Source organism: Helicoverpa zea, chromosome 16 (genome assembly GCF_022581195.2).
Source record: "Helicoverpa zea isolate HzStark_Cry1AcR chromosome 16, ilHelZeax1.1, whole genome shotgun sequence".
NCBI lineage: Eukaryota > Metazoa > Arthropoda > Insecta > Lepidoptera > Noctuidae > Helicoverpa > Helicoverpa zea.
Window position 1 is genome coordinate 3,873,022 of NC_061467.1, and position 23,974 is coordinate 3,896,995.

Here is a 23,974-nt window from a genome sequence, read left to right on the forward strand (position 1 = left end):
TACTTAATAAGTTAATTCACTGTCTTCATAAAATTCCTCTCACCTAGGGAAATAAATATATTGGGAAATAAATAATGAAACAAAATTGTACTCATCAATGTATTGGAAAGTTAATATTTTGAAACATATCTTTATAGATTTTTAGGTTTTAATTGATGAGAGGTGCAGATTTTTTTATCACAATTAATAACAAGTTCCCACCATTTACCTTGCCGCAAAATACATCTTATCACTAGCGATGGAAGTGTAATTTAGTCGATTTTGATTGACTTTAGTCAACTATTGCTACCTCTAATTCAACAAAACAAATGTCCGAATCGTGCGCCCATTTCGTAAGTTCCTCAAATGATAATTTTGATTGACGCCCAGAAAATATTATATTTCTACAATACTCAGCCACGCGTGAACTCTTTTTATTATACAATATAAATAATAAATAATAGCTAGCGTTTTATAATAAATTTCTTCCAGATTAATTTTTTTTTGTACATTGGTCGTTGATACCTACGTCGACGAAAGGAATCAAGTTTCATAAATAATGGTGTTTGCATAATTGCCTCGATATTTAGAACATCTAATCAATTACAACGTTTTGACTTAATTTAGTTTGAAACAGTGCTTGGCCCCCAAAATGGCAGTGATCAGTGCTCACCTTTCACCTTGCAGCAAGTGAATAGATTTTGGTTTCTTTTCTCGATGTGTTACTCGTTAAATAACGTACGAGGCACGAATGCTGACTCTGAGGAGCAGTGTGTGCGATGGTGATAGCAAAGAGCAAGAAAGTTAAACCAAACATGAATAATACGATTAAAAGTATGGACTACAACTGGACACCTGGTCCAGAGTCACAGAACAACCAGGATGGCGGAGTACCTAGAGCTATCTTCATCCCTCACTCGAACTCACTGCCGTTTGAAGAACGTTGCGTCACGTTGGAGCAACCTGTCAAGGTAAATAGTTTCCTACTGGAATGTGACAAACTGAGCTGGCTGACATGTTGCTAACCCTTGACTTTATGTTTATAAAATGAGGTTGATGAGAGTAGTTCTTTATATCTGAGGGTTAGCTGTGTGTGCTGTGCTAATTTTGTTCAGTCCAGTAGTTAGAGTACTTATGATAATTGGTAGTACTTGCCCATGTAAGTAGATAGAAGAATGGAAAATTATCTACAATCATATGCTAGTAGTAGGAACAAACCTCATATTTATTTATCCTATGTACTCTAGTATCAATATAACAAACAAACGTGCATTGTTCTCTATTAAGATGGCAAATAGAAGGTACCTGTAAAATGTCTAAGTGTGATAATTATTACATTGACACGTGGCCTACTGGATTTTTCAATATTGATGGTTTAAGCCTTATTCATAAGTTGTCCATATACATATGAATACAGTGTGTGTGTGTATGTGTGGATTCTCACATAATTTGCAGTGAGCCAGGTGATTAGGTGTCAATAACACTGTAGAAACACTTGCAAGGTTGCACTGTTACCATTAGCAAACAAACAACAGGTAATTATTGCCTGTATTGTATATGTTGAGGACAGAAAACTATTTTTACCCTACACTTAATCAGATACTATGCTTAAGTTGTCTTATAAGTTTCAATAAATATAGTTTAGTAAATTAGATTCATATTTGCCCTTATGTTGTAGTAATACGCTGGTTCGTAGCATTTCTTCAGTAAAAAATCACTTTAAATAACTGTATGTACCTATTTGTTTCAATCATCAGATTTAAGCAGCATACTTTACAATTACATACATAATAAAGTATGCTACTTGCCTACCTAAATAATATTACTATCCTCAAGTTCTTTGTTGTTATCACTATTTCTTTATTTTCTATTCCAACCAGTTTTAATCTATTGCTCAAGAAGACTCTAAGATAAATGCTATCTGTATATCAATTGATAGACCAATTTATCTCATGTTTCCCATCTATACCTGTAATTAAATACTTAGTTACAACAAGATATGTTATTCCTAATCTATAGTACCTATTGTAACTTTGTACACATTTTAGTGTACTCTCAATACTTATAACTAGGATTAACTGAACATCTGTACAAAAATCAAGTTAGGAAATTATCATCAAAGTAAAATGTTTAGCTAGAATTACTACTATTATATTCAGTCAAAATAATAATTCTAAATATTTTTTTTGTAAAATTAAATATTACATGAAATAAGTTTGCCCCTCTAAAGTTATCCGTTTGATGGCTTGCGGGAGTATTTTGTACATATATTTTGACTATTGCATAGTCATTATATTTCATTCAGACCTATCACAGGTCCGTATGAAACTTCAATAGGTAGGTGTGTTTATTAAGACCAATATAGTGTTTTTATAAACCATCATGATTGATCAGTCCATTGAAAAGAACATACTCAACAAGCGTACATTCATGATGTGCATAATCATGATTATTATGATTTGCTAAACGACTAGTACTAGTCAAATAATAGATATGGCTAGCATTATGGCATATATAAATGAATTCATCCTTATATTGGTGGATCCAGCTATGGTATATCATATATTCTCTGATCTCTCTCCAGTCGTGTTGGATTGCTGTCCCATCGGGTTATGAGAGTGAAGGAATAGTGAGTGCGCCTGTGGCTGCGTAAATACTTGTGCACTATAATGTCCTGCGCAGTTGGCTAATCTCCTTACATGAGAGCAGCCACCGTAGCCGATAATCGGCTAGGAGGACATCATCACATCATATCACATATTGATAATAGAACTTGTATAGAATCCACAATTAATACCTTCATGAAGTTTTAAATAAACATTTAAGATCATTAAAACAATAAAAACTTTGAAATGACTGCTGCAGGTCCTACAGTTTAAACATTTATAATAAATATTAACAGGCTGCCATTATTTAAATTACAAATACGCAAACCTTCATGTAACTCGTTTCAAAGACAGGTTTGCTTCAATCTCTTGAAATCTTATCTTAACTCACTCTATCCAGGCGAAATCTGATAAAGACAAAGGAATTTAAGCAAAAATTTGATCAATTTGTTATAACAATTTCAATGTTTTGACAGATTTTACCAAAGTTTCTTTGTTTTTATTCTTGGAACAATCTCTTTATTGATGTACAATGTCAAATTCCGATTGCCTATTTTTTCTTTGCAATTGATACAATTATTCGTTACATTTTTCTAATAGTTCAATAGTCATCTCTTTTGTTCAGTCTATTCAAACATAAAAACTCAATTGACAATCGCATCACACTTGAATCATTGCATTTATCCATAATTTAGTTTGTATTCTGTCCAGGCGCTCGGTTGTCTGTCGAGGGTATATGCGCTCGAGCACGGCCGAACACGCCTGACTCAGCCTGACCCGAGGTGCTTGAGACGACCACAATTGTGCATTGGCAATTAAATTTAATGAGATTAAATTGTGCTATTTCTGAGTACGCATCTGCTAGTGCGCTTGTAAGGAAGTCGATGCTTATCAGCTTTGTGTTATTGTACAGGAAGCTTTGTCCCAAGTTTTACTATTATCAAAACAATTAACAATAGCTCATGTTCATGTATCATGTGACTCATTGTGTTTTTTACGCTTTATCGTAGCAATTAAATTGATTCATATTGCAGCCGATTGTGAGGTCGTAAGTGTAAGCTTCAACAATATCACAGACGAAAGCTTCACTTATTACTGTGTACCTATGTAGAGATTACTTTAGCACGAAGTGTTTAATACATAATACACGGATACCTATGTATTTGCGAAAGTTTGGCAGCGAAACCTATCGGTAATCGCAAAATTATGATAATAAGATGAAGCTGGAAGCTGCAGGTTATGACCCGAAATTATGTCCATAATTCTCTCTATAGTTACTCAATATGCACATTTGATTGCATAGCCATCTACGCTAGCCAACTGAGTAATCTGATCGCTGAATAATCGGAGGCAAATAATCGTTCACTATTGTAATTTAGATGTACAGTATAATTTAGCATTAATTAGTAACGTTAGTGCAGATTAGAAATTTTATTAAAACTTTAAACGATATTTCCCTAGGCGTCTATCCCGCGAAGATGCACTGAAAGCTTCCCTTCAGATGATTCCAGTTATTTTAAACGTGAATCTACTTAGAGAAATTTAATGGGCTCATTGGTCCATCATAGCTCGAGTGTAGTAAATAAATCAATAGCCTATAAGTAGCGCGTGCATCTTAGTAATTTTGTTATGGACTTATAATGCAAAACATGATTTGAATTATATAATAAAATATTTATGAATTATGCAATTCATTAGTTAACACATGAGCTTGACTGGAAGGTGAAGTAATTTTTATATGCATGTCTACACTTGGATGCTCGAATAGTTGATGCGTCTGGTTCACTAGTTGTTTACTCATGTAGAAGGTTCAAATAGGCTTTCCTCCTACCTGTCCCTCAAATCATGTGACGCCATGTGATTAGTAGGAAAAAGGGTACAATTCATTAGTCCAAAGCAAACACGCACTCGGTCACTAAAACAAAGGTGGAGTCTTGTCATATTATCCATGATAAATAAATCTTTATTAACGATGCGTGCTTTTCATAATGTCGAGTCGTGGACTAGAGATCCATTGATCTAAATAGTGCAGTTTGTTTCGCGTACAAATAACATGTTGATACACAGATCAATCTATTTCGATCTGTCCTGACGTATACGCAACATTTACAGGTAACTAGGTTGCCATCGTTCGCGAACGACCTTCATTATTACCTGTTTTCTGTGATAACATTCAACAAACGTAGGATTCTATTATTTAGTCTGTTATTCAAAATTAATTTGAGTGGATATTTTCAACAAATTATTATTCTGTAACATTGCTATAATGTCGAAACAGTGGCATTCTTAAAATATTTTTTGATAATTGAGGAAGCTCGCGTTATCAAATGGATCTAATGGTCGTGTTGCATTCACAGAATGTTGGTAATGTTTCAGATTGGGCGCAACGTGTACCGCGCGACTCCGAGCCCGACGAACACAATATTCGAATGCCGAGTGTTGTCTCGACATCACGCCACGCTCTATTACGACAAGGGCCACTTTTACCTTGTGGTAAGTCCCGCAAATTGCTGCGATATTCTCTGAACCAACTTACAGACAATTGTTACTCACATTTATGTTATTACTGTCATTACAGTCGTCAGCGAAACTACATGTGGAATACCATAGTGTCTAAGTACGAGTTACTTTACTACACGCAATAAACCGTCAAGGAAAATAGTATTGCTTTAAACAAGAGAACATTAGCTCTATGAATTAACTCCCATTCCCAGTCATCATTCTAATTACCGTACACACGAGCAAGTGTAACAATATTTCTAACGAAACTGAGGAATTTAAGCAATTCATTAGTAAAAACAATTCAAATAGGTTCAGTAGTTGCTGAGATCACCCCGAACAATAGAACAAAGGAACAAGCTCTTTATAGTACTGTAGATTGATCAATTGTCGTCAGTCTGGTTTGCGAAGTTTTTCCATAACAGTAGTCATTAATGCGTAACTGTGACAGCTGCAGAGGTCTGATACCACTAGAATTGAGGACAACTCGAGGTGTTCACTGATACCATCCAGTTGTGGATACGGAGTTTTTTCAATAACAATATCAAAGCAATAATATCGATCTTTTCTATAACTGTGTAATCCTTGTGACAGCTTTTTAAGGCATTATAAGCTTAGTTAGGAAACTGACGCAAGGTACAGTTCGAATCGAATGCCTGAATTACTAATCACTGTTCGTTGTGTACTGTTGATTTATGTACTTATAGAATAGACTTAAAATTGTAGCTGTTATTTTGTCAAAAAACTTATGACAATATTCGTAATTTTGCCCCTAGTTAATCAAATAACAATGATGTTTTCTTCTTTAATAAAGACCAATAGACAGAAAAAGACACTGTATTTTCATGACGTCTTGTTAGATGTTGCCGGAACGGTGCTCCAACTGGGACAGTCAGATTTATGTGACATTAGAGTGGGCCACAACTTGCCTGTGTTTAAATTAACATATTTAAACTGATACGATCACGATGCTATGTTTGTTCCTGAATCAGTGTACTCGTGTTTGTTTAAAATACGTTGGAAAAAATCAAATGTCTAAAACGCATAAATATTCAAAAACTGCATAATAATTAACAGTTAACGTAAGAACAGAATAACATTAACATTTGAAATAGGAAGAACCGTTGTTACATTCCGACCGAAAATCTCACGCCACGATCTCAGCCATGGTCACAATAGTAAGTTCGTAACAAGTACAACCAAAATGAGTTGTTATGAATATTACAAGCGTTACGAAAAAGTCAACTCATCCCACATTTATTATGAAAGAACCTTGTACTGGTTACGTGTTAGAGCCTAGTAATTCGAGTACGACTCTCACCGAATCCGCCCACAGGCGATTTCTATGGACGCTTGTCTTCATGGTAATTCCGTTTACCGAACTGCGTCTCCGGTTTTAGAGGTTGTTTGCCTACAAACGTCTGAATTGTTCGCGTAACATTGATAGTTACGTCGTAAAAATCCACAATGAGTTGTAAAGAATGAAGACACTGAGCTCGCTCGTGGCGTTTGTTATACTGTTGTTTCGACAAAACGTTGATATTTACATAATATCTTGATATAGCGCAAATGTTAAAAAAAAACTTTATAAAATTGTTGAATATTTTATAACATTTTCTTGTTCAAACTGATTTACTTTCGAGGGTTAAAGGAGCCAACCCTTTCTTAACTACTTCAGAGTTTGCGTGCACACGCGCTTGAATATGCTTGAAAATTACTTGAAAATGTGTCTGAAAACTGAAATGCACACACAATAACTAAAGGCACATTGTGCTATTACTAAGGCAGATATATAAAAAATAATAGGTTTGTTAACAATCAAATAGGAAAATATGTTAACAATTGCGTCGTGGGACTATAGATAAATATTCAGTCATTGCTAATTTTAATTTGATTTAAATATATAATGATAATATCTTTAAATAGTCTTGTCGCGTAGGCGTTGTTGTAAACCTCAAATTCGGTACATATTAAAGGACAATGCCAGGGTCTGGGCTCATAGTTTGCCCAGCTATGGGAGTAGTTCCAGGGTGTTCCTTAGTGCACTCTGAACACGTAATGCAAATATTTTTGAAATCGCTCCCTGGGGTCCCGAGGAAAACCGGTTCAAATATTCTCCATGAAGAGTCACTTTACGAGGCCTGAGCCATTTGCCCAGTAGTAGGAGTGGTTGGAATAGATTCTTTACTTCACTCTTAACACGAAATTAAAATATTTTTGAAATCGGTCTCAAGGGTCCCGAGAAAAACCGGTTCAAATGTTCTCCTTAGATAGTCACTTAACAAAGTCTTTGGCATTTGTCCAGTAGTGGGAGTGGTCAAAATAGGTTCTTTACTTCACTCTTAACATGAAATCCAAATATTTTTGAAATCGGTCCCTGGGGTCGTGAGAAAAACCGGTTCTAATATTCCACATGAACAGTCGCTTTACAAAGCCTGTGTCATTTGCCCAGTAGTGGGAGTGAATGAAATAGGTTCCTTACTTCACTTTTAACATGAAATTAAAATATTTTTAAAATTGGTCCCAGGGGTCCCGAGAAAAACCGGTTGAAATGTTCTCCTTAGATAGTCACTTAACAAAGTCTTTGGCATTTGCCCAGTAGTGGGAGTGGTCAAAATAGGTTCTTTACTTCAGTCTTAACATGAAATCCAAATATTTTTGAAATCGGTCCCTGGGGTCGTGAGAAAAACCGGTTCTAATATTCCACATGAACAGTCGCTTTACAAAGCCTGTGTCATTTGCCCAGTAGTGGGAGTGATTGAAATAGGTTCCTTACTTCACTTTTAACATGAAATTAAAATATTTTTAAAATCGGTCCCAGGGGTCCCGAGAAAAACCGGTTGAAATGTTCTCCTTAGATAGTCACTTAACAAAGTCTTTGGCATTTGCCCAGTAGTAGGAGTGGTCAAAGTACGTTCTTTACTTCACTCTTAACATGAAATTAAAATATTTTTGAAATCGGTCCCTGGGGTCCGGGTGAAAAACCGTTTCTAATATTCCACATGAACAGTCGTTTTACAAAGCCTGTGCCATTTGCCCAGTAGTGGGAGTGATTGAAATAGGTTTTTTACTTCACTCTTAACAAGAAATCAAAATATTTTTGAAATCGGACCCAGGGGTCCCGAGGAAAACCGGTTTAAATGTTCCACATGAACAGTCTGTTTACAAAGCCTATGGCATTTGGCCAGTAGTGGGAGTGGTCAAAGTACGTTCTTTACTTCACTCTTAACATGAAATTAAAATATTTTTGAAATCGGTCCCTGGGGTCCGGGTGAAAAACCGTTTCTAATATTCCACATGAACAGTCGTTTTACAAAGCCTGTGCCATTTGCCCAGTAGTGGGAGTGATTGAAATAGGTTTTTTACTTCACTCTTAACAAGAAATCAAAATATTTTTGAAATCGGACCCAGGGGTCCCGAGGAAAACCGGTTTAAATGTTCCACATGAACAGTCTGTTTACAAAGCCTATGGCATTTGGCCAGTAGTGGGAGTGGTCAAAATAGGTTCTTTACTTCACTCTTAACAAGAAATCAAAATATTTTTGAAATCGGTCCCAGGGGTCCCGAGAAATTAATCTGATAAGACTTTTCTGAAAAATAAGTCTTACTCATATGTATATAGTCAATCTGAATGCTCAGGATCTCGCTGTCAGGATCCAGTACTGGAAAATGTTGGAATGGGTTATTTTTTTTACTGTAATTTTCAGATAAATTCTAAAAGCGTTGGATTCTAATAAGAACTGACAATGATTTTCTGAAAAAAAGGCAATTACCGCAATATTTTTGAATTTACGGTTTAAATCTACAAGGCGCCTGCGCTAAGAGCTATCTTCTAGAAAAATCTTATCAAGACGAATAAAATAAGCTCAAACATGAGGTAGTTAGTAGATACGTTGAGGAGTTCCCTCGTCTCTCTGTCGTCTCCATTGTCAGGTCAGATCTTAACCTCCACTGTTTTGTGGTGTCTGAGACATATACCCGAATGACAAGGTTTTACTCGATATATGTCTACAATTTTCGAGAGTCGCTCCCGATTTTTTTAGAGATTCCATCACCAGACCCTGGGCCGGATGACAAAGGAAGTAAGCCCTTTCAAACAATAAAATAATTGTTGAAATCGGTTGGTAAGCGAGGGAGTTATGCACGTACAAACGTAAAAAGAATACAAATGAATTAAGAACCTCCTCCATTTTTGGAAGTCGGTTAAAAAAAAGTTGTCGTGTACAATCCCTCGTATTTGTCAATGAATATAATTCATTTCAATTAAGGTAATAAAAGTGGAATAGTTAAGAGTTCGTAAGCTTATTTTATGTAATATTGAATAAGAGTCAAACCATTTTTTCTCAAGACTCCCAGGATAGATTTCAAAATGCTTTGGTCTGGGACCTAATATAAGCCTATGGAACATAATACACTATGCAGTTACTGTGGCAACACTTAAGCCCAACTTCCATACAAAGAATAGCATTGTCCTTTACTTACGATATTTGGGATATAGGTAGGTACGATAGGCCTTGCGGAAGTGATATAAATTATGTATCAAGTTAATAGTAATGAGTTGATTTATAGAGCTTTTACCCGTAAATGGTTAGCTAAAGCAGAGAAGGAATCTAGCCTTAGCCTTAGGCGATTAATGGTTGATACATATCTTCGATTTATGTCATGAATATGAATGTATTTGTTTATTGGTTCTTATTGATTCCGCCGCACCTTTAATTGATATTTCATCTATACACAGATCACAAAGATCTATGTGAGTTTATGAGGTCATTTTCTATAGGATAATAGTTGGATCTGAGCGGAATTATTGAATTTATAATTATTTCACCTATAGAAAGCGTCGAGTAGTCCCCTCAGGTCTGAAACTACGTGAAGCCAGCACCTCGGATCGCTGGTGAAACCGCGCGAAACAGCTATACAAATAATCTTGAATGTGATGGTGTTCCTACCGATTGAATACTTGTAAAAAGGATTTGTCCCAGAGCCTGAATTTTCCAAAGACTAGTTCATCCGATGGCCAAAAAATGTCACAAAAGTCTAACTGGTACATAACGTTTAATTAAATACAAATGGTTTTCCTAGTTTCGTTTTAGAGGTTTTAGACGTTTTAGAGGTCAAACAGTCCAAAACGGTCTGCAATGAATATGCATCTTAAGGATAATGTAAAGAATTGAGAGGCCAAAACATTCTAAACCTGAGCACTCGAATATATTTAAATAAACAATTAGATGAAAAAGATGTTAATAGTAGCTATGTTAATTGAACTCTAGCAGGAACAGTTTTGTCTATGACGTTTTTACTGTTTATGGTATTTTTTTGTGGACATATGTATGTACTTTGATATAAATTGTACCTATTGTGATTTTTGTAATTCATAATACATTTTTCGTAATTCAAAAGAATAAAGTTTTGGTCGTTATTTACCACATGACACTAGCTGCATAAACTAATTGTGCATTTAAATTGTAGTTTCCACATTTTTAATTCTGAATATTAAAAGTTTACATGATTCAGTAATATTGGACTATAAAATATGTATCTCTGAATGATACAGTTACTTAGACTGATCAAAAAATTCAGCGCAAACTAATCGTGACACTCTTAAAACTTTTACCGTTGGACTACCAAAAAATCTGTTCAACAGAAAATTCGCAAGAAACATTTCGCTTAAAGATCTAACAATTGTATTGTACACTCTTCAAAATAATTGACTAATCTATTTATAAACAAAGCTTTTGTTGTTGTACACAGCTATTCGCTGTATGACGTGCGCGTATGATTGTTTACAGGACAATCAGAGCAGCAATGGCACGTTCATCAATAACAACCGGTGCTCCATATCGAAAGAGCAAGAACCACACGAGGTGTTCTCCGGTGACGTGGTGCAGTTCGGCATACCTGTCGTGGAGAATGCCAGCAATTCTGAGAAGGTAAGACATTGCATAGCTATCGAGTGGAGTGTTAATACACGCGTGATCAGTAACAGACAACATCGTGGTCTGTGTTGGGCGCCAAATACAAATGCGTGGAATGGAGCAACGTCGTCAATTTTCTCGAAAATATGATCGTGAATATAATGAGAATTCTGTGAGTGTATTTTGTCGCGTGTTAGTGAAGCCATGTTATGCGAAATATGAAGCGCAAGTGGCGACAGATGCCGGTCACATTATTTTTTAATTATTATACTTGCGTTTGTGATAAACGTCGGTGTATCGAATTTCGTTACAGTGTAGTGAGTATTGAATGAATGTCTATGTTGTGTATAATGCGTGCAGCGGATTATTCCTATAAATTGGTGTAGTCGTTTTTCAGCAAATAGATTTTCCATATAAAGCTTGTAAAAAATCTTACCATCACGTTTAAAGTTTTTCTGATCAATATATTATGTAGGTGCGTTGGGTAACCGGTTCGTGTTCTGTCGATCTAAGTTCAGTTTTGTTGATATTATAATTAATTAGACGCTGAAGATGATTCCTCATCAAATGTTGGAGGACCTGTTTTTGTTACACTGTGTATGAATCCGATACATCTTTTACTTGTGCAAGTTCATGGTCATTGTTTAAAGGTTTAGATCCGGGAATAGATAGTCATCATCAAATCATTATTTTTATTTTATCAGTTTGTTTACAATACATTTTTATTTGAATGTCCTTTTATCAAGAAGGACAAGTAAATGTCTAGTAACTCAATGACTCATATAATGCAGATAATTGAATGTTTCTTTGAAGTACACATCGATATTTTTGCCTATGTTGCCAGATTAAAGGCCAAATTATAATATTTATACAGGATCTTGTCATGAATCAAATTTTCATATGAATAAAATTTTTGACAGTGTCGTCGTGTTTGAGCAATGGTGTGTTCTGTTTTGGTACAAAACACTATAAATTTTGGATTATACCATAATGAGTAATTTTCTTTTTCAGAACAAATTCCCGCCCGTGGTTGCGTTACTCAAACTATATCACCCAGATGGAAACGAGGCGAAGTTAGCATTCAACCCCACTATGACCACATCCCTGCATCTCAAAGAACTGTATCAGCTTAATAATTTTGTTCAGGTAAGGTTTTTATCTCTTAGTACAAACCTGCCTTCATGTAGGTGACAATTTTTGATTGCTGATAGCACCTTCATGAATAAAACAGGCCTTAATTAGATGATAATATCAGCACCCCCTCCATCTACATATATCTATCCTCCTACTCCTATCCCAACTTTGTTAGGAGTCGGGGCAGCGTCTATTTCTTGCATCTTCCCTATTTGATGCCATCTTACCACTTTCATTCTTCCCAACCACATCGTCTTTCACGTCATCGTTAGTTCTCATCCTCTCCTCTATCTTGTTTGGTGGTGATAATTACTATCAAAAATATATTCGTTGTATAGCACAGCTTATACTGAGATATACCTACCCCGAATACTGTTTTTTTTTGTATACTTTGTGTATGCAGAAGTAATTTATTGGGTCCCTTTTGTGGTATGAAGTGAGGTGCAGGAGTGGGCTAAAGCGGTGATTGGCCCGCAGTGCATCGCGTCATAGCCGTCACTCGGGATTGGTTCTTTGCTAATAAATCACTTCTACGCAGATGTAGGTCAGAGCTCAAGATTCGTGCCGATAACTATAATCACCAACCCGCATTGAGCAAGCGTGGTGTTTACCGCTCAATCCATCTCCGTGTGAGAGGAGGTCTGTGCCCAGCAGTGGGACGATAAAAAAAAGGCTGTAACTAAATTTGTGTTCTTTTTGTATGTGTATTTCTAAATAAATGGTTTAAATGTTGTATCAGGAAGCGATCCAGCGCGAGGCGTCGCTGGAGGGTCGACTCCGCACACTGCGCGAGTGCGTGGAGCGGACACGCGCGGAGGCGGCGGCCAGCTGGGAGCTGTTCGTGGGCGAGCAGCGCCTGCTCATGCGCGTGCACACGCTCGAGACCATGCTGGCCGTCGGCTCGCAGCCCGACCACCACCAGCTCGCGCAGCTGCTCAGCGACAAGAGGAACTACCAGGTACGAAACTTGTAAACAGTTCAGCCAGGTAAACAGACAGGGGCCCGATTCTCCTAAGTTAATATTGTCAAAATCGAATAGAAATTGAATCGCAATCTGATCGCAATATCAGTTTTAACCTTATCGGGCATTCTGCTACTAATATAAGACCAATCGTATTCCAATGACATTCGATTGGTTTGCGATTGGTCTGCTATTTTGGTGATTTTGGTCTATACGGTAGTTTGCTGTACAATCATTTTGCAATCGTAAATCATATGCAGACAAAATGATTCATTATTGAATGACAGAAAAGGATAAAAACGTTTATTTCAAAGAAAAAAGCTGAATGCCACATACGCTTCAATCGTAATTGAGTCGAAATTGAATCTCAGTCGAACCGAGTCGAACTTGAATCGTATGTCGCTTAAGTAAAATTAGGAGAATCGGGCCCCAGTTCGTATCTAGCCACCATTAAGTTTGGTTCGAAACATACCAAATATTTCAGTAGTGGAATAAAATAATTACCTCTCGGTCGTCGTGCCATCTTTTTCGGGGTTTATCTCGTCTCCGATGGCCGTCTATTATACAAATATTATTTACTATATGCAAATATTATTTTTAATTTTCAGGAAGTGGCGCAGGAGAGCTTGAGAGCGGCACACGAGCAGCGGCTGGCGCTAGAGGAGACGCTGGAGCGGCGCAGTCGCGAGGTGGCGGCGCTGCACCAGCACAACTACGCGCTGCGCCTCACCGCCAAGAACGCGCTCGCCGAGCTACAGGTACGTGCTCTGTGTACCGCACACCTAGTGCTCAGCGGCTGGCGCTGGAGGAGACGCTGCACCAGCACAACTACGCGCTGCGCCTCACCGCCAAGAACGCGCTCGCCGAGCTACAGGTACGTGCTCTGTGTACCGCACACCTAGTGCTCAGCGGCTGGCGCTGGAGGAGACGCTGCACCAGCACAACTACGCGCTGCGCCTCACCGCCAAGAACGCGCTCGCCGAGCTACAGGTACGTGCTCTGTGTACCGCACACCTAGTGCTCAGCGGCTGGCGCTGGAGGAGACGCTGCACCAGCACAACTACGCGCTGCGCCTCACCGCCAAGAACGCGCTCGCCGAGCTACAGGTACGTGCTCTGTGTACCGCACACCTAGTGCTCAGCGGCTGGCGCTGGAGGAGACGCTGCACCAGCACAACTACGCGCTGCGCCTCACCGCCAAGAACGCGCTCGCCGAGCTACAGGTACGTGCTCTGTGTACCGCACACCTAGTGCTCAGCGGCTGGCGCTGGAGGAGACGCTGCACCAGCACAACTACGCGCTGCGCCTCACCGCCAAGAACGCGCTCGCCGAGCTACAGGTACGTGCTCTGTGTACCGCACACCTAGTGCTCAGCGGCTGGCGCTGGAGGAGACGCTGCACCAGCACAACTACGCGCTGCGCCTCACCGCCAAGAACGCGCTCGCCGAGCTACAGGTACGTGCTCTGTGTACCGCACACCTAGTGCTCAGCGGCTGGCGCTGGAGGAGACGCTGCACCAGCACAACTACGCGCTGCGCCTCACCGCCAAGAACGCGCTCGCCGAGCTACAGGTACGTGCTCTGTGTACCGCACACCTAGTGCTCAGCGGCTGGCGCTGGAGGAGACGCTGCACCAGCACAACTACGCGCTGCGCCTCACCGCCAAGAACGCGCTCGCCGAGCTACAGGTACGTGCTCTGTGTACCGCACACCTAGTGCTCAGCGGAGAATAGTAAACGTCAAATAACTTTGCCTCTCCGAAGTTGGCTAATTTTGACTTTATGATAGTCAAAATGTGCTTACAAAACAACAGGAGCATCCGTGAGGTTTCAAAAGGGCATAAAGACGCCCTTTAGATGGGCAAAGTTACTTGAAGAGAATTGCACGTCTAGTGAAGTGGAACGTAACGCTAATGTTTTAGCACCCTAGGTCAAATTGGCTGCTGTTGTAAATTATATTCAACCAGATGCCAGCTCAAAGCTCCGTTACACTATGTTTCATTTACTAATGTTGTATGTGTTTCGTCCGTGCAGAAGCTGGCAGCGCGGTGCGAGCGCAAGATGTGCGCGGCGCGGCTGGCCATCGCCGCCGCCGAGGAGAGGGAGCTCGCCGTGCGGAACCATCTCCCGCTCGCTGTAAGTTACCTACCCTTGCCTTGTACCTCCTATGTCCATCATCATCTCCCGAGCCTTTTTCCCAACTACGTTGGGATTGGCTTCCAGTCTAACTGGTTGCGGCTGAATACCAGTGTTTTACAAGGAGCGATTGCCTATCTGACTTCTGAACCTAGTTACCAAGGCAAACCTGCCTTCCCTACTTTTCCTTTTTGTATCTTCTATGTATCATCCATCATCTTATACGACGGCTTGGCATTGCTCAGCTTGCTTTCGCTAAGCGATACTGCAAGATTGTTTGAAAAAGTCTCAATAAAATAGGAGATTTAAAAAAAAAAAAACGAATTATTCGGTAATATTCTTTCATACAATTCCAGTCTACCCTGTGGTAAGAGATGTATTATTTCTTCTTTAAAAAAGTTCAGCATATTGTTTTTGTACAATGATTGTTATTGTTCCAGTATTCAGTACAAAACGGTGAGGCGAAGATGTTGGTGCTGAGCACGGACAGCAACAAGCTGCAGGAGGCGAAGCGCGGCGGCTCGCTCGAGGACGCCGTGCGGGCGCTGCCCGACTACATCAAGCTGCTGCTGCCGCAACCGCTGCTCAACAAGGTAACTATATTGTACTGTAACCGCTGCTCAACAAGGTAACCTGAGGTTACAAAGACTCCATGCATCCGCTATGCATAGCATCCTTAGGTGTCTTAGGCCAGGGAAAACAAAGCACCCGTATAGTTCTTGCCACCAGTCGTTTTGTACTGCATGGCGGCTTGAAACTTACTTTTGATCAAAAGCATATGTTGCCATTACGCTCGCTCACCTCCGCCGATTCATTGATACCTGTAAATGTATCGTTGCTCGTTCGATGTTGCGAGGTCCAATAAGCTTAGCCCGAAATACAAGATGTTTGTTTTCTTTTGCTCAAAGGCCATTCAGTCAGCTCCCTGTTTTATAATACCAAGTGTAAGCATTATATTATGTAAAGCCTTATGGAACACCCTTCTAATAAATACTGTTTCTGTGTACAGGTTGGAATAAAAGCGATATCGGCCGAAGGAAAATCAGCGAAGGAGTTCGAATTAATTTTAAAGACAAATAATATTTATAACATGGAAAACAAAGGTAAGTTTAAATCACAGTATATTCGATGGCTTAACCTTCTATAGTTTGTCAGTATCAAATGTTTTCAAAATTATCTTACCAAACTAGAATTCAATGTCCAGATGCTTAATCCTACCTGTTTGTTTACAGAAAAACAGAACAACGAAGAGGTTGGTGTCGGCGGCAGCGGCGAGGAGAAGACTGGTGAGCCTGACTCATGTACTGACGACGAAAAGCAGTCGCGGCTCAACCATGGTACATTATTTCTCTTATTTAAGTGTAACGTACTATTTATTCCCTTCCCCTTCTGTAAAATGTCTGTGGAAAAACGTAATAGTTTTCCTTCTTTGTCATTCTTAGACATTCCCCCTTACTTATAAAAATCTCTAATCACCTTCTAAGCAACGTTTTAACTAATCACTACCTAAAGACTTAAGTAGTTATTAAATGTTAGTTAAGACATGCTTAAGCAACGTTTATAAGTAAGAATTTTCTTAAGCAGCCCTTAAGTAATACTTATTATTTAATTCACGTTTATAAGTAAGGCTGTTATTATATTTTAAAGGAGGCGAAGGTATCTAACATTTTTACGGTCTTATTATGCATTTTATTGTAAATTTTAATTGATGTCTGTTTACCATACAATGCCGCTTTTCCAAAAATTGCCCTAAAGTTTTGTTTACACAGAGATTGCATTTTTTCTTTCAATATATTCCCTTAATATTATCCTTTATATTCTGAATGGTTTATCTATGTTCGCATAGATCCTGGTCACGAGGAGAGTCCCAGTCCGCTGGACGGCGAGCTACACGCGGATAATAACGCCAACTCCACATACAGCGAACCCAGTACTAGAGAAGAATCACCTGTAAGTAGTTTTGATACTTTATTTTAATACTATATAGCTCGTGATGCCGAAGATGTTAGGCCTGCGGCCATTGGGAACTACTTCTCAATAATAAGTAGCCTATGTTACCAGGGGTGTAGAGTCCCAACAGTGAAAGAATTTTTCAAATAGGTTCAGTAATTTCTGAGACTATGTGCAAATAAACAATAAGCGAAACCGCAGAGGTAACGCCCGCAGCGCATTTGAAAAAAGGTACTTTACGCACTTATATAAAAAGCTTATAGCCTTCCCGATACATGGTCAATATTTATTTATTTATTAGGTTCACCAATGAATGTTTACACTAATGCATGAGTACTTATAACTATTAACAAACAGAATAGAGTGCAACACTCACTTATAGCTAAAGACCACAAACACAATATTATTATCTCTAGTAATCTAATCAGACTAATGTACTTATATTACAACTAACTTATATAATTATGTACATATATGCAAATAAATCTATCTTATAAGAATGTTATTATAAATCAGACAAGGATTTCGTGATTGCTGCTTTGATCTTAGCCAATGAGTCATGATGCAAGTCAACTAAATCACTACTGCTGTTTATGACCTTGCAAAAACGGGCGTAGGGTGAATTAGAACCCAAAACAGTTCGTCTATGTGGAGGACAAAGTGGAGTGATTGAGTTGCGTGGGATTCTTGAGGGAGCACGCAAGTTACACAGTGCCAGCAGACTGGGGCACTCTATATAGTTTTTCAAAATTTATGAAATAAATATGGCGTCATTAAGTCGCCTCCTTTTGTCCAGACTGCACATGTTGAAGTGTTTAATAAATGTAAATGTAAATGGTAAACCAAACATCTAAAAATATTATGTTCGTTCACAATGTACAGGAAAAGCATGTTCTAGCGAAGAAACTATCAAGCAAACTCTTTGCTTTACAATGTTTTTATGATTTCTTGTTTTATTATTTTATAAATTCTATTGTAATACTCGCAGAAGGAAAGAGAGGTAGGATTAGGAGAGAGTAAGAGATCAAGAGTCCCGTACTAAGTGTATATGGGCTCTCTTTGCAATGCCAAAGTAACAAAGCATATTTCCTACATATTTTAAAACTACAGCTGTCTTTTTGTGTAATTATTTTGCTTGTGTAGGTGGTTCCCTAGCTGACCTCAGCTACTGCTCACCCGATTTTGATGATAACGTTAGATTTATCTTGCTTTACGTTTAATGATAGTCGTATATCATTCGTATTTCATGGACGTCAGTCTCCCCGGTTCCTATTTAATCCGCTGGTTTTGACAAATATTGATTTCAATAACATTGATTTGTGATCGAATCATACCAATACATTTTGAGAGTCGTTTATTTCTTTGAATAGTAAACTAGTGCTACACGTCTTCAGCTCTTGCAAAGTTGGTGAACTATTAGATTATTACTTACCAAAATAATACTTACGTTTATTTCTCCCAACAACGTTAGTTTTCACATCAGTTAAGGAATACTGTCAGTATTTCTTATGACTTTTGATTTCGTTTCGACCGTAGTACAATTCCTTGCATGGAAGTCCAATTACAACAGTTATTTAGATCTCGGTTTAGCCAGTCTTCAGATACTTTAAAAATAGTTTGTTCTGTAATGTGTCATACAAATGCTTGTTCACTTTGATACCGTATGTCTCATAAGGCCAAACCGCATAGATCATACCATATCCGGCACAACTTAGCATGAATTAGTTCTCATAAAAACGTATTAATTATAGCATATACTGTACGCTTGTTGGGAATCGACGGCCTCGGTACGTTAGCGTGAATCATCGTTTCAGATTTTAAGACCTCGGATTGGAACGTAAATAATGTTTTCATGTAGTCTAAAATGTTCGAGAAACATCATGACTGTACACTAAGAGAGTTTTTTTGATGCTCGATTATTTATAATTAGATACGTTTTCGCTATTTTAAATTGCATTTAAAATACAGAAAACATTGCTTCGTCATAGCGGAAGAAGTTTCTTTCCGCATTCCAATACAACTTCCTTTTACATAACTTTGATGATCTGAAGACTAGAATCAAATTGGCTAATTCTGACTGTTGAGAATTGAATTACGAATTTCGTGTCTTAGTTTTGGTATTTTTATTGACCATGCTCGTTTTCAGAATATCAGTTCTAGGAACACGAGTTCTGTGAGTGGTATTCGTTTTTTGTTCGGTTGTTGCGATATAGAAACCTGAATGTTTTCTGAACCTAAGGTAGATGGCTCATTAGCTGAATCATACGTACTTAGTACTCAACTTTTGGAAACAGAATTGTTGATTGCTAGAAGTTGTGAGGGTTGGTGAGTCAAAATAGTAATTCAGCTTTAACGCGGTCGGGTTTCATCCTAAATGGGTGAAACCTTACGTGACGTTCTTGTATGTTAATCTTAGGTACTGCTTGTACTTGATTTTTGAACATGTGACGGGTAGTCAGGACCTATAAAGTCTGACAATTGGCTTGGTAGCTGGTTTGTGTAGGTAAGATAGACCAATACGTGGCAGATAAATAGTTACTCCTACCTGTATTGATTTAGGCCTTTCGAAAATTCCCATGCCTGTTGTCGCTGCGGCTTCAAAAATGATATAGTAGTTTTCTTGAAGGATGGCTGCTTTCCTCCAATGATGAATGTGTGAGGAAAAGGCAACATACATACATATTAAAGAAATAAACTACTAGTTACTACTACTACTTTTGTTCTCATCTTTGTGGCAGTACTAGGTATCACTAATTGGAAGTGTTGTTCTTGTCAGGTGACTCATCACAGTAGTCAGATAATACGCAGTTGATGTACTCCTTTGTTTCCTAACTGATATCGCTGGGAATAAAGCATACTTTACCAGTGGCAGTCGATATACTTTTCTATAAAATCCTCAACATGTACGTAAAGGGCGGTGCACGATACGAGCGTGTTATTATGTATGTTAATGCACAATTTCACGGTGAGGTAGTTCGTGCGATGCTTTGTTCTTTATTGCGGCGGTGGGTGAGTCAGGCGGGCGGCGCGGCCGGCACCGCCTCGCCCCGCCCACATGCGTCGCACCCTGCGCCACACCACCAAGAAACTCAACTCCTCATTACCGTACCTACATTCAAACTATTTAACCAGTGCAACAACCTAATATATGAAGCCTGCAATAACAACTGCTAAGATATAAAAATAATGAACATTACAGAAATTATGATGGTTAATTGTCTGTGGCATGGTTAATTAACATAGCAGTTTTTATTGTTGCAATATTACCTACTTGATGAAGTAGTTGATGCACTGTCTAGACAAAACTTGCTTCTTGTTTCTCAAATCTTTAGACATTGGACCAAGGCGTTATAGTAAATGATAACACTTTGTATTTTGTATAGTTTATTCTGGTGACAAAAGGTGGTAAATAAAACGAACAAATAATAAAGAAAGCATGTATTTTCCACAGAGTAAAGCAGGTGCTGAGTACGCGAACATTCTCCGCGTGATGGCGGGCCTGAACGAGGAGATCAAGGTTCTGCGCGAGCGACTGTCGGCCGCCGCCGCCGACAACGAGCAGCTGCGCGCCGCCCGCGACGAGCTGCTGGCGGCGCAGCCCGACGTCAACGACCCGCCGCCCATCGAGCCCGACGACGCCGCCGCCTACCGCGCGCGCATCGCAGAGCTGCAGGTAATGTGACTACTCACCTAGGAAAACATTGTGCCCGACTATCTTATAGGTGACATATGACTGTTATAAACAAGGGTCAATTTCCCCTTTTACAAAAGTGAATATTTTTTTAACAATCTGTTGTATTTTATCCAGGCTCAACTCACCCGTTCGACGGTCGCCGAGGAGTCGAATCTGGCTGAAATCCAGAGACTGGCGTCCAGTGCAGCTGAAATGCAAGCCGAGCTTGCGTTCAGGCCGACACGTGCAGACATCGACGACCTTACCGCAGTCGTCGGAAAACTGCGCGCCGAGGTCGTCTCCAAGGACCAGCAGATCGAACGACTACGTACCTCCACCGTCAGAGAGCGCAACACCAGCGACAAGGCCGTCGAGACCGACACCTCTCTAGACGAGCGCGAAGACAAGCAGGACACGCTCGAGCGGAGCATCGACGCCGGCAAGATCTCCGCCGAAATCGACGAGATGTTCCGCCTCGATTACGACGACGAAGACGAGGAGACGGATTCGGCCGTCACCGAGATCAACCGCGACTCGGACGTAGGCACGGAGAGCGCGGAGGGCGCGGAGGCGGAGGGCGCGGAGGCGGAGGGCGCGGGCGTGGCGTACGTGCGGCTGCAGGACGAGGAGCGGCTGCAGGTGACGCTGCACAACGGGTCGCTGCACGCGCTGGAGGAGGAGCTGGTGCGCGCCAAGGAGCGCTGGGCCGAGGTGTGCGGCGAGCGCGCGCGCCTGGCCGCCGCGCTGGCGCAGCTGCAGGGCAAGCCGCGCCTGCGCCTGCCGCTGCGCCACGCGCTGGCGCTGGCCGTGCCGCTGCTGGCCGCCGCGCTCTACCTGCTGCTGCTGCCGCACGCGTCCTGATGGACGGCCACGTGGGACCCGCCCGGGTACAAGTAGCGTCGGCCGCGCCGCCCGCAGCGTTACGTACTTTGCTCACTCCCTCGTATTCTGTGACCGCTGCGGCACCGGACCTTGCCACGGTGCGACTACATCGGCCGGTACCTCATTTTGAATATAAAATTATATACGCTGCTTCTTGTTTGTGACCGCCGGCCCGGGGTTTCGGTATATTTATGGATTAGAGTAATTAGAATATATTATATTATTTACGATAGAGTTGGTTTATTGTGCACCCTCGGTCCCGACACTGACGAGTCGACGGTGTAGAACAAATAGTGGGAGCTCGTATGAAAGTGCCATTTGCTAGCGAGGAGGGCGTGACCGCGCCGCGAGGGTCGTGCACGTCGCACGTTGTTATCGCATGTATATAACTTAGTATTGTTTCTGTAAAAAGTGTCAGTATCGTATCGATATAGTATAAATTGATTGTTGATATCTGCCATAATAAATAACTGTACATTTTAAATTTTAAGGCCTAACGACTGTCCTAAGTTAAAGTAATTATTGTTGTATGAGAGCTATCGAAATTCTTAGCCGAGCGACATTTGGTGATTTCTCGAATCAACTGGTTTCCCTTGTTGAATATTTTAGGTGATAATTGATAGTGTGTTCATCTTTTATTATGGTATAGTTGTGGGCTGTGGGGGCATCACGGACTCGCGGCTGCTGCATCTTACTTGTCACACGCTTCGGGAGCTAAACATATCATTGTTAGGTAACACGGTGTGGGCATTTATTTGTCGTCGGACACGGACGTTAGGTATCTTCGAATGGTTTGCATTTTTCTAGTCTTTAGAATCGGCGTCGAGTCGGTTGCATGACGTTTTGAGCTCCTATGTTTTTTACAAGTTTTAGAGCTTTTTTACAAGTTTAGTCTGTATGATCCTCCGTCTGTCTTGGACGCATTTACGCGCAGCTCTGATATATTTGCAGTGACGCATTTTAGTTGGTTGAGAGTCACAGGTCAGGTAGACCCCGTGCATGTTTTGTTTTGGTTTGATGTTACAGTGCCACTATTAGTTTGTTGAGCAACAGTTTGAGTTTGTTGTGCGAGAGAATGTTAAGAGTTAGTTGTGAGACGCATCTCAGATGAACGAGCGTCTCGTCGAGGCAGTTCTCGTTATGGTCGACCCTCAAGATCGCTTAGCTCTGTGATGTGAGGCCAATAGATAATTTTGTAATTTGTGTAACTAACGATTGAGTAATTATATCTTTAGAATTATTACCACGTTGAAGTCCACTGTCTATAAATATTTATTATTTTATTGTTGCACTGATTTTTGTTATGTTCAATGTTTTATTTTGTGTTTAAACCACCTTATTGTAAATAAATTATATCTTATACTCGTTCTTACGTTTAGTTCATGCTGTCGAAGACTTTATGTTGTATTTTATTGAGTAAAATAACTATGCATTCAATGTGGATGTACTGATAAATTTATTGGAAATAATATTGATTTGTTTAAACATTGGATTTTTATTTACATACCTGAATAGAAATCGCAAAGCGATCCATTTGCGTCATAGCCGCCTGGTCTGAATTTAAACTATTTCTCACAGTATTAATTGCTCGTAAACAAGTAAAGTTTGAGAAAAATCTAGTGAATCTACGTGGAGCTAGTATGACGCAGTCGCGAAATAATAGGCTGACTAACAAGATACGTTACTCGACGCTTACTCGATGGTACGACACGCATCATCTATTTATAACTCATACGAAAGCAACGCTGATTTTGTTACTTTATTTGTTGCCAGCGTAAGTGAACTCGCAATGTGTATCATACAGGTTATAAAATTGACACGACTCGCTAAATATTTGCGCAGTCTTTTATTTCAAATCAGCCTTTGCATTCGCTTTGTTCATGGCCGAGCAACCCTAAGACTATATATTTCTCTATTTTAAATAAATCTAGAATATATTTATGACCCTCTACCCAGTCTTATCACATGTCAGGTTATCACTCAAGTCTTCGCCTGCAAGGTACCTATTAGTCGGGTTAAGTCAATGATCGACAAGTGTTTTTATGTACATAGAGTTCCAATAATAGTTTGCAAAGAATTAATTGTAGTTACCTTGATATTAATGTTATTATAATGTTTGCTTATTTTGCTAAAAGTGTACTGAAATACACTTGGCACAGTGCGATATTGATAACGAGTTGCAGGTCAACAAGTCACTAGCACATAATCACTCAATCGCAAGAACATGACATATGATGCATGT

The 23,974-nt window shown here is 39.7% G+C and overlaps 1 protein-coding gene across 1 annotated transcript; it reads left to right on the forward strand.

The window, feature by feature from the left end:
* Nucleotides 1-290: 290 nt before the first annotated feature.
* LOC124637382 (sarcolemmal membrane-associated protein) lies at nt 291-23,217 on the forward strand. Its single transcript, XM_047173804.1, has 13 exons — nt 291-950; nt 4,962-5,078; nt 10,874-11,014; nt 12,011-12,145; nt 12,873-13,091; nt 13,703-13,852; nt 15,126-15,227; nt 15,668-15,820; nt 16,237-16,330; nt 16,460-16,564; nt 17,074-17,177; nt 20,629-20,850; nt 20,986-23,217. The coding sequence occupies exons 1-13, from the start codon at nt 759-761 to the stop codon at nt 21,709-21,711; spliced, it is 2,460 nt and encodes an 819-aa protein (XP_047029760.1). The 5' UTR covers nt 291-758; the 3' UTR covers nt 21,712-23,217.
* The last annotated feature ends 757 nt before the right edge of the window (nt 23,218-23,974 follow it).

What these genes read in the sequence shown, in the direction of transcription:
- LOC124637382 (XM_047173804.1), top strand. Translation starts at nt 759, where the DNA reads ATGGTGATAGCAAAGAGCAAGAAAGTTAAACCAAACATGAATAATACG. An exon ending in GTACTAGAGAAGAATCACCT is followed by an intron (nt 17,178 to 20,628) that starts GTAAGTAGTTTT and finishes TATTTTCCACAG; the next exon opens with AGTAAAGCAGGTGCTGAGTA. An exon ending in CGCGCATCGCAGAGCTGCAG is followed by an intron (nt 20,851 to 20,985) that starts GTAATGTGACTA and finishes TATTTTATCCAG; the next exon opens with GCTCAACTCACCCGTTCGAC.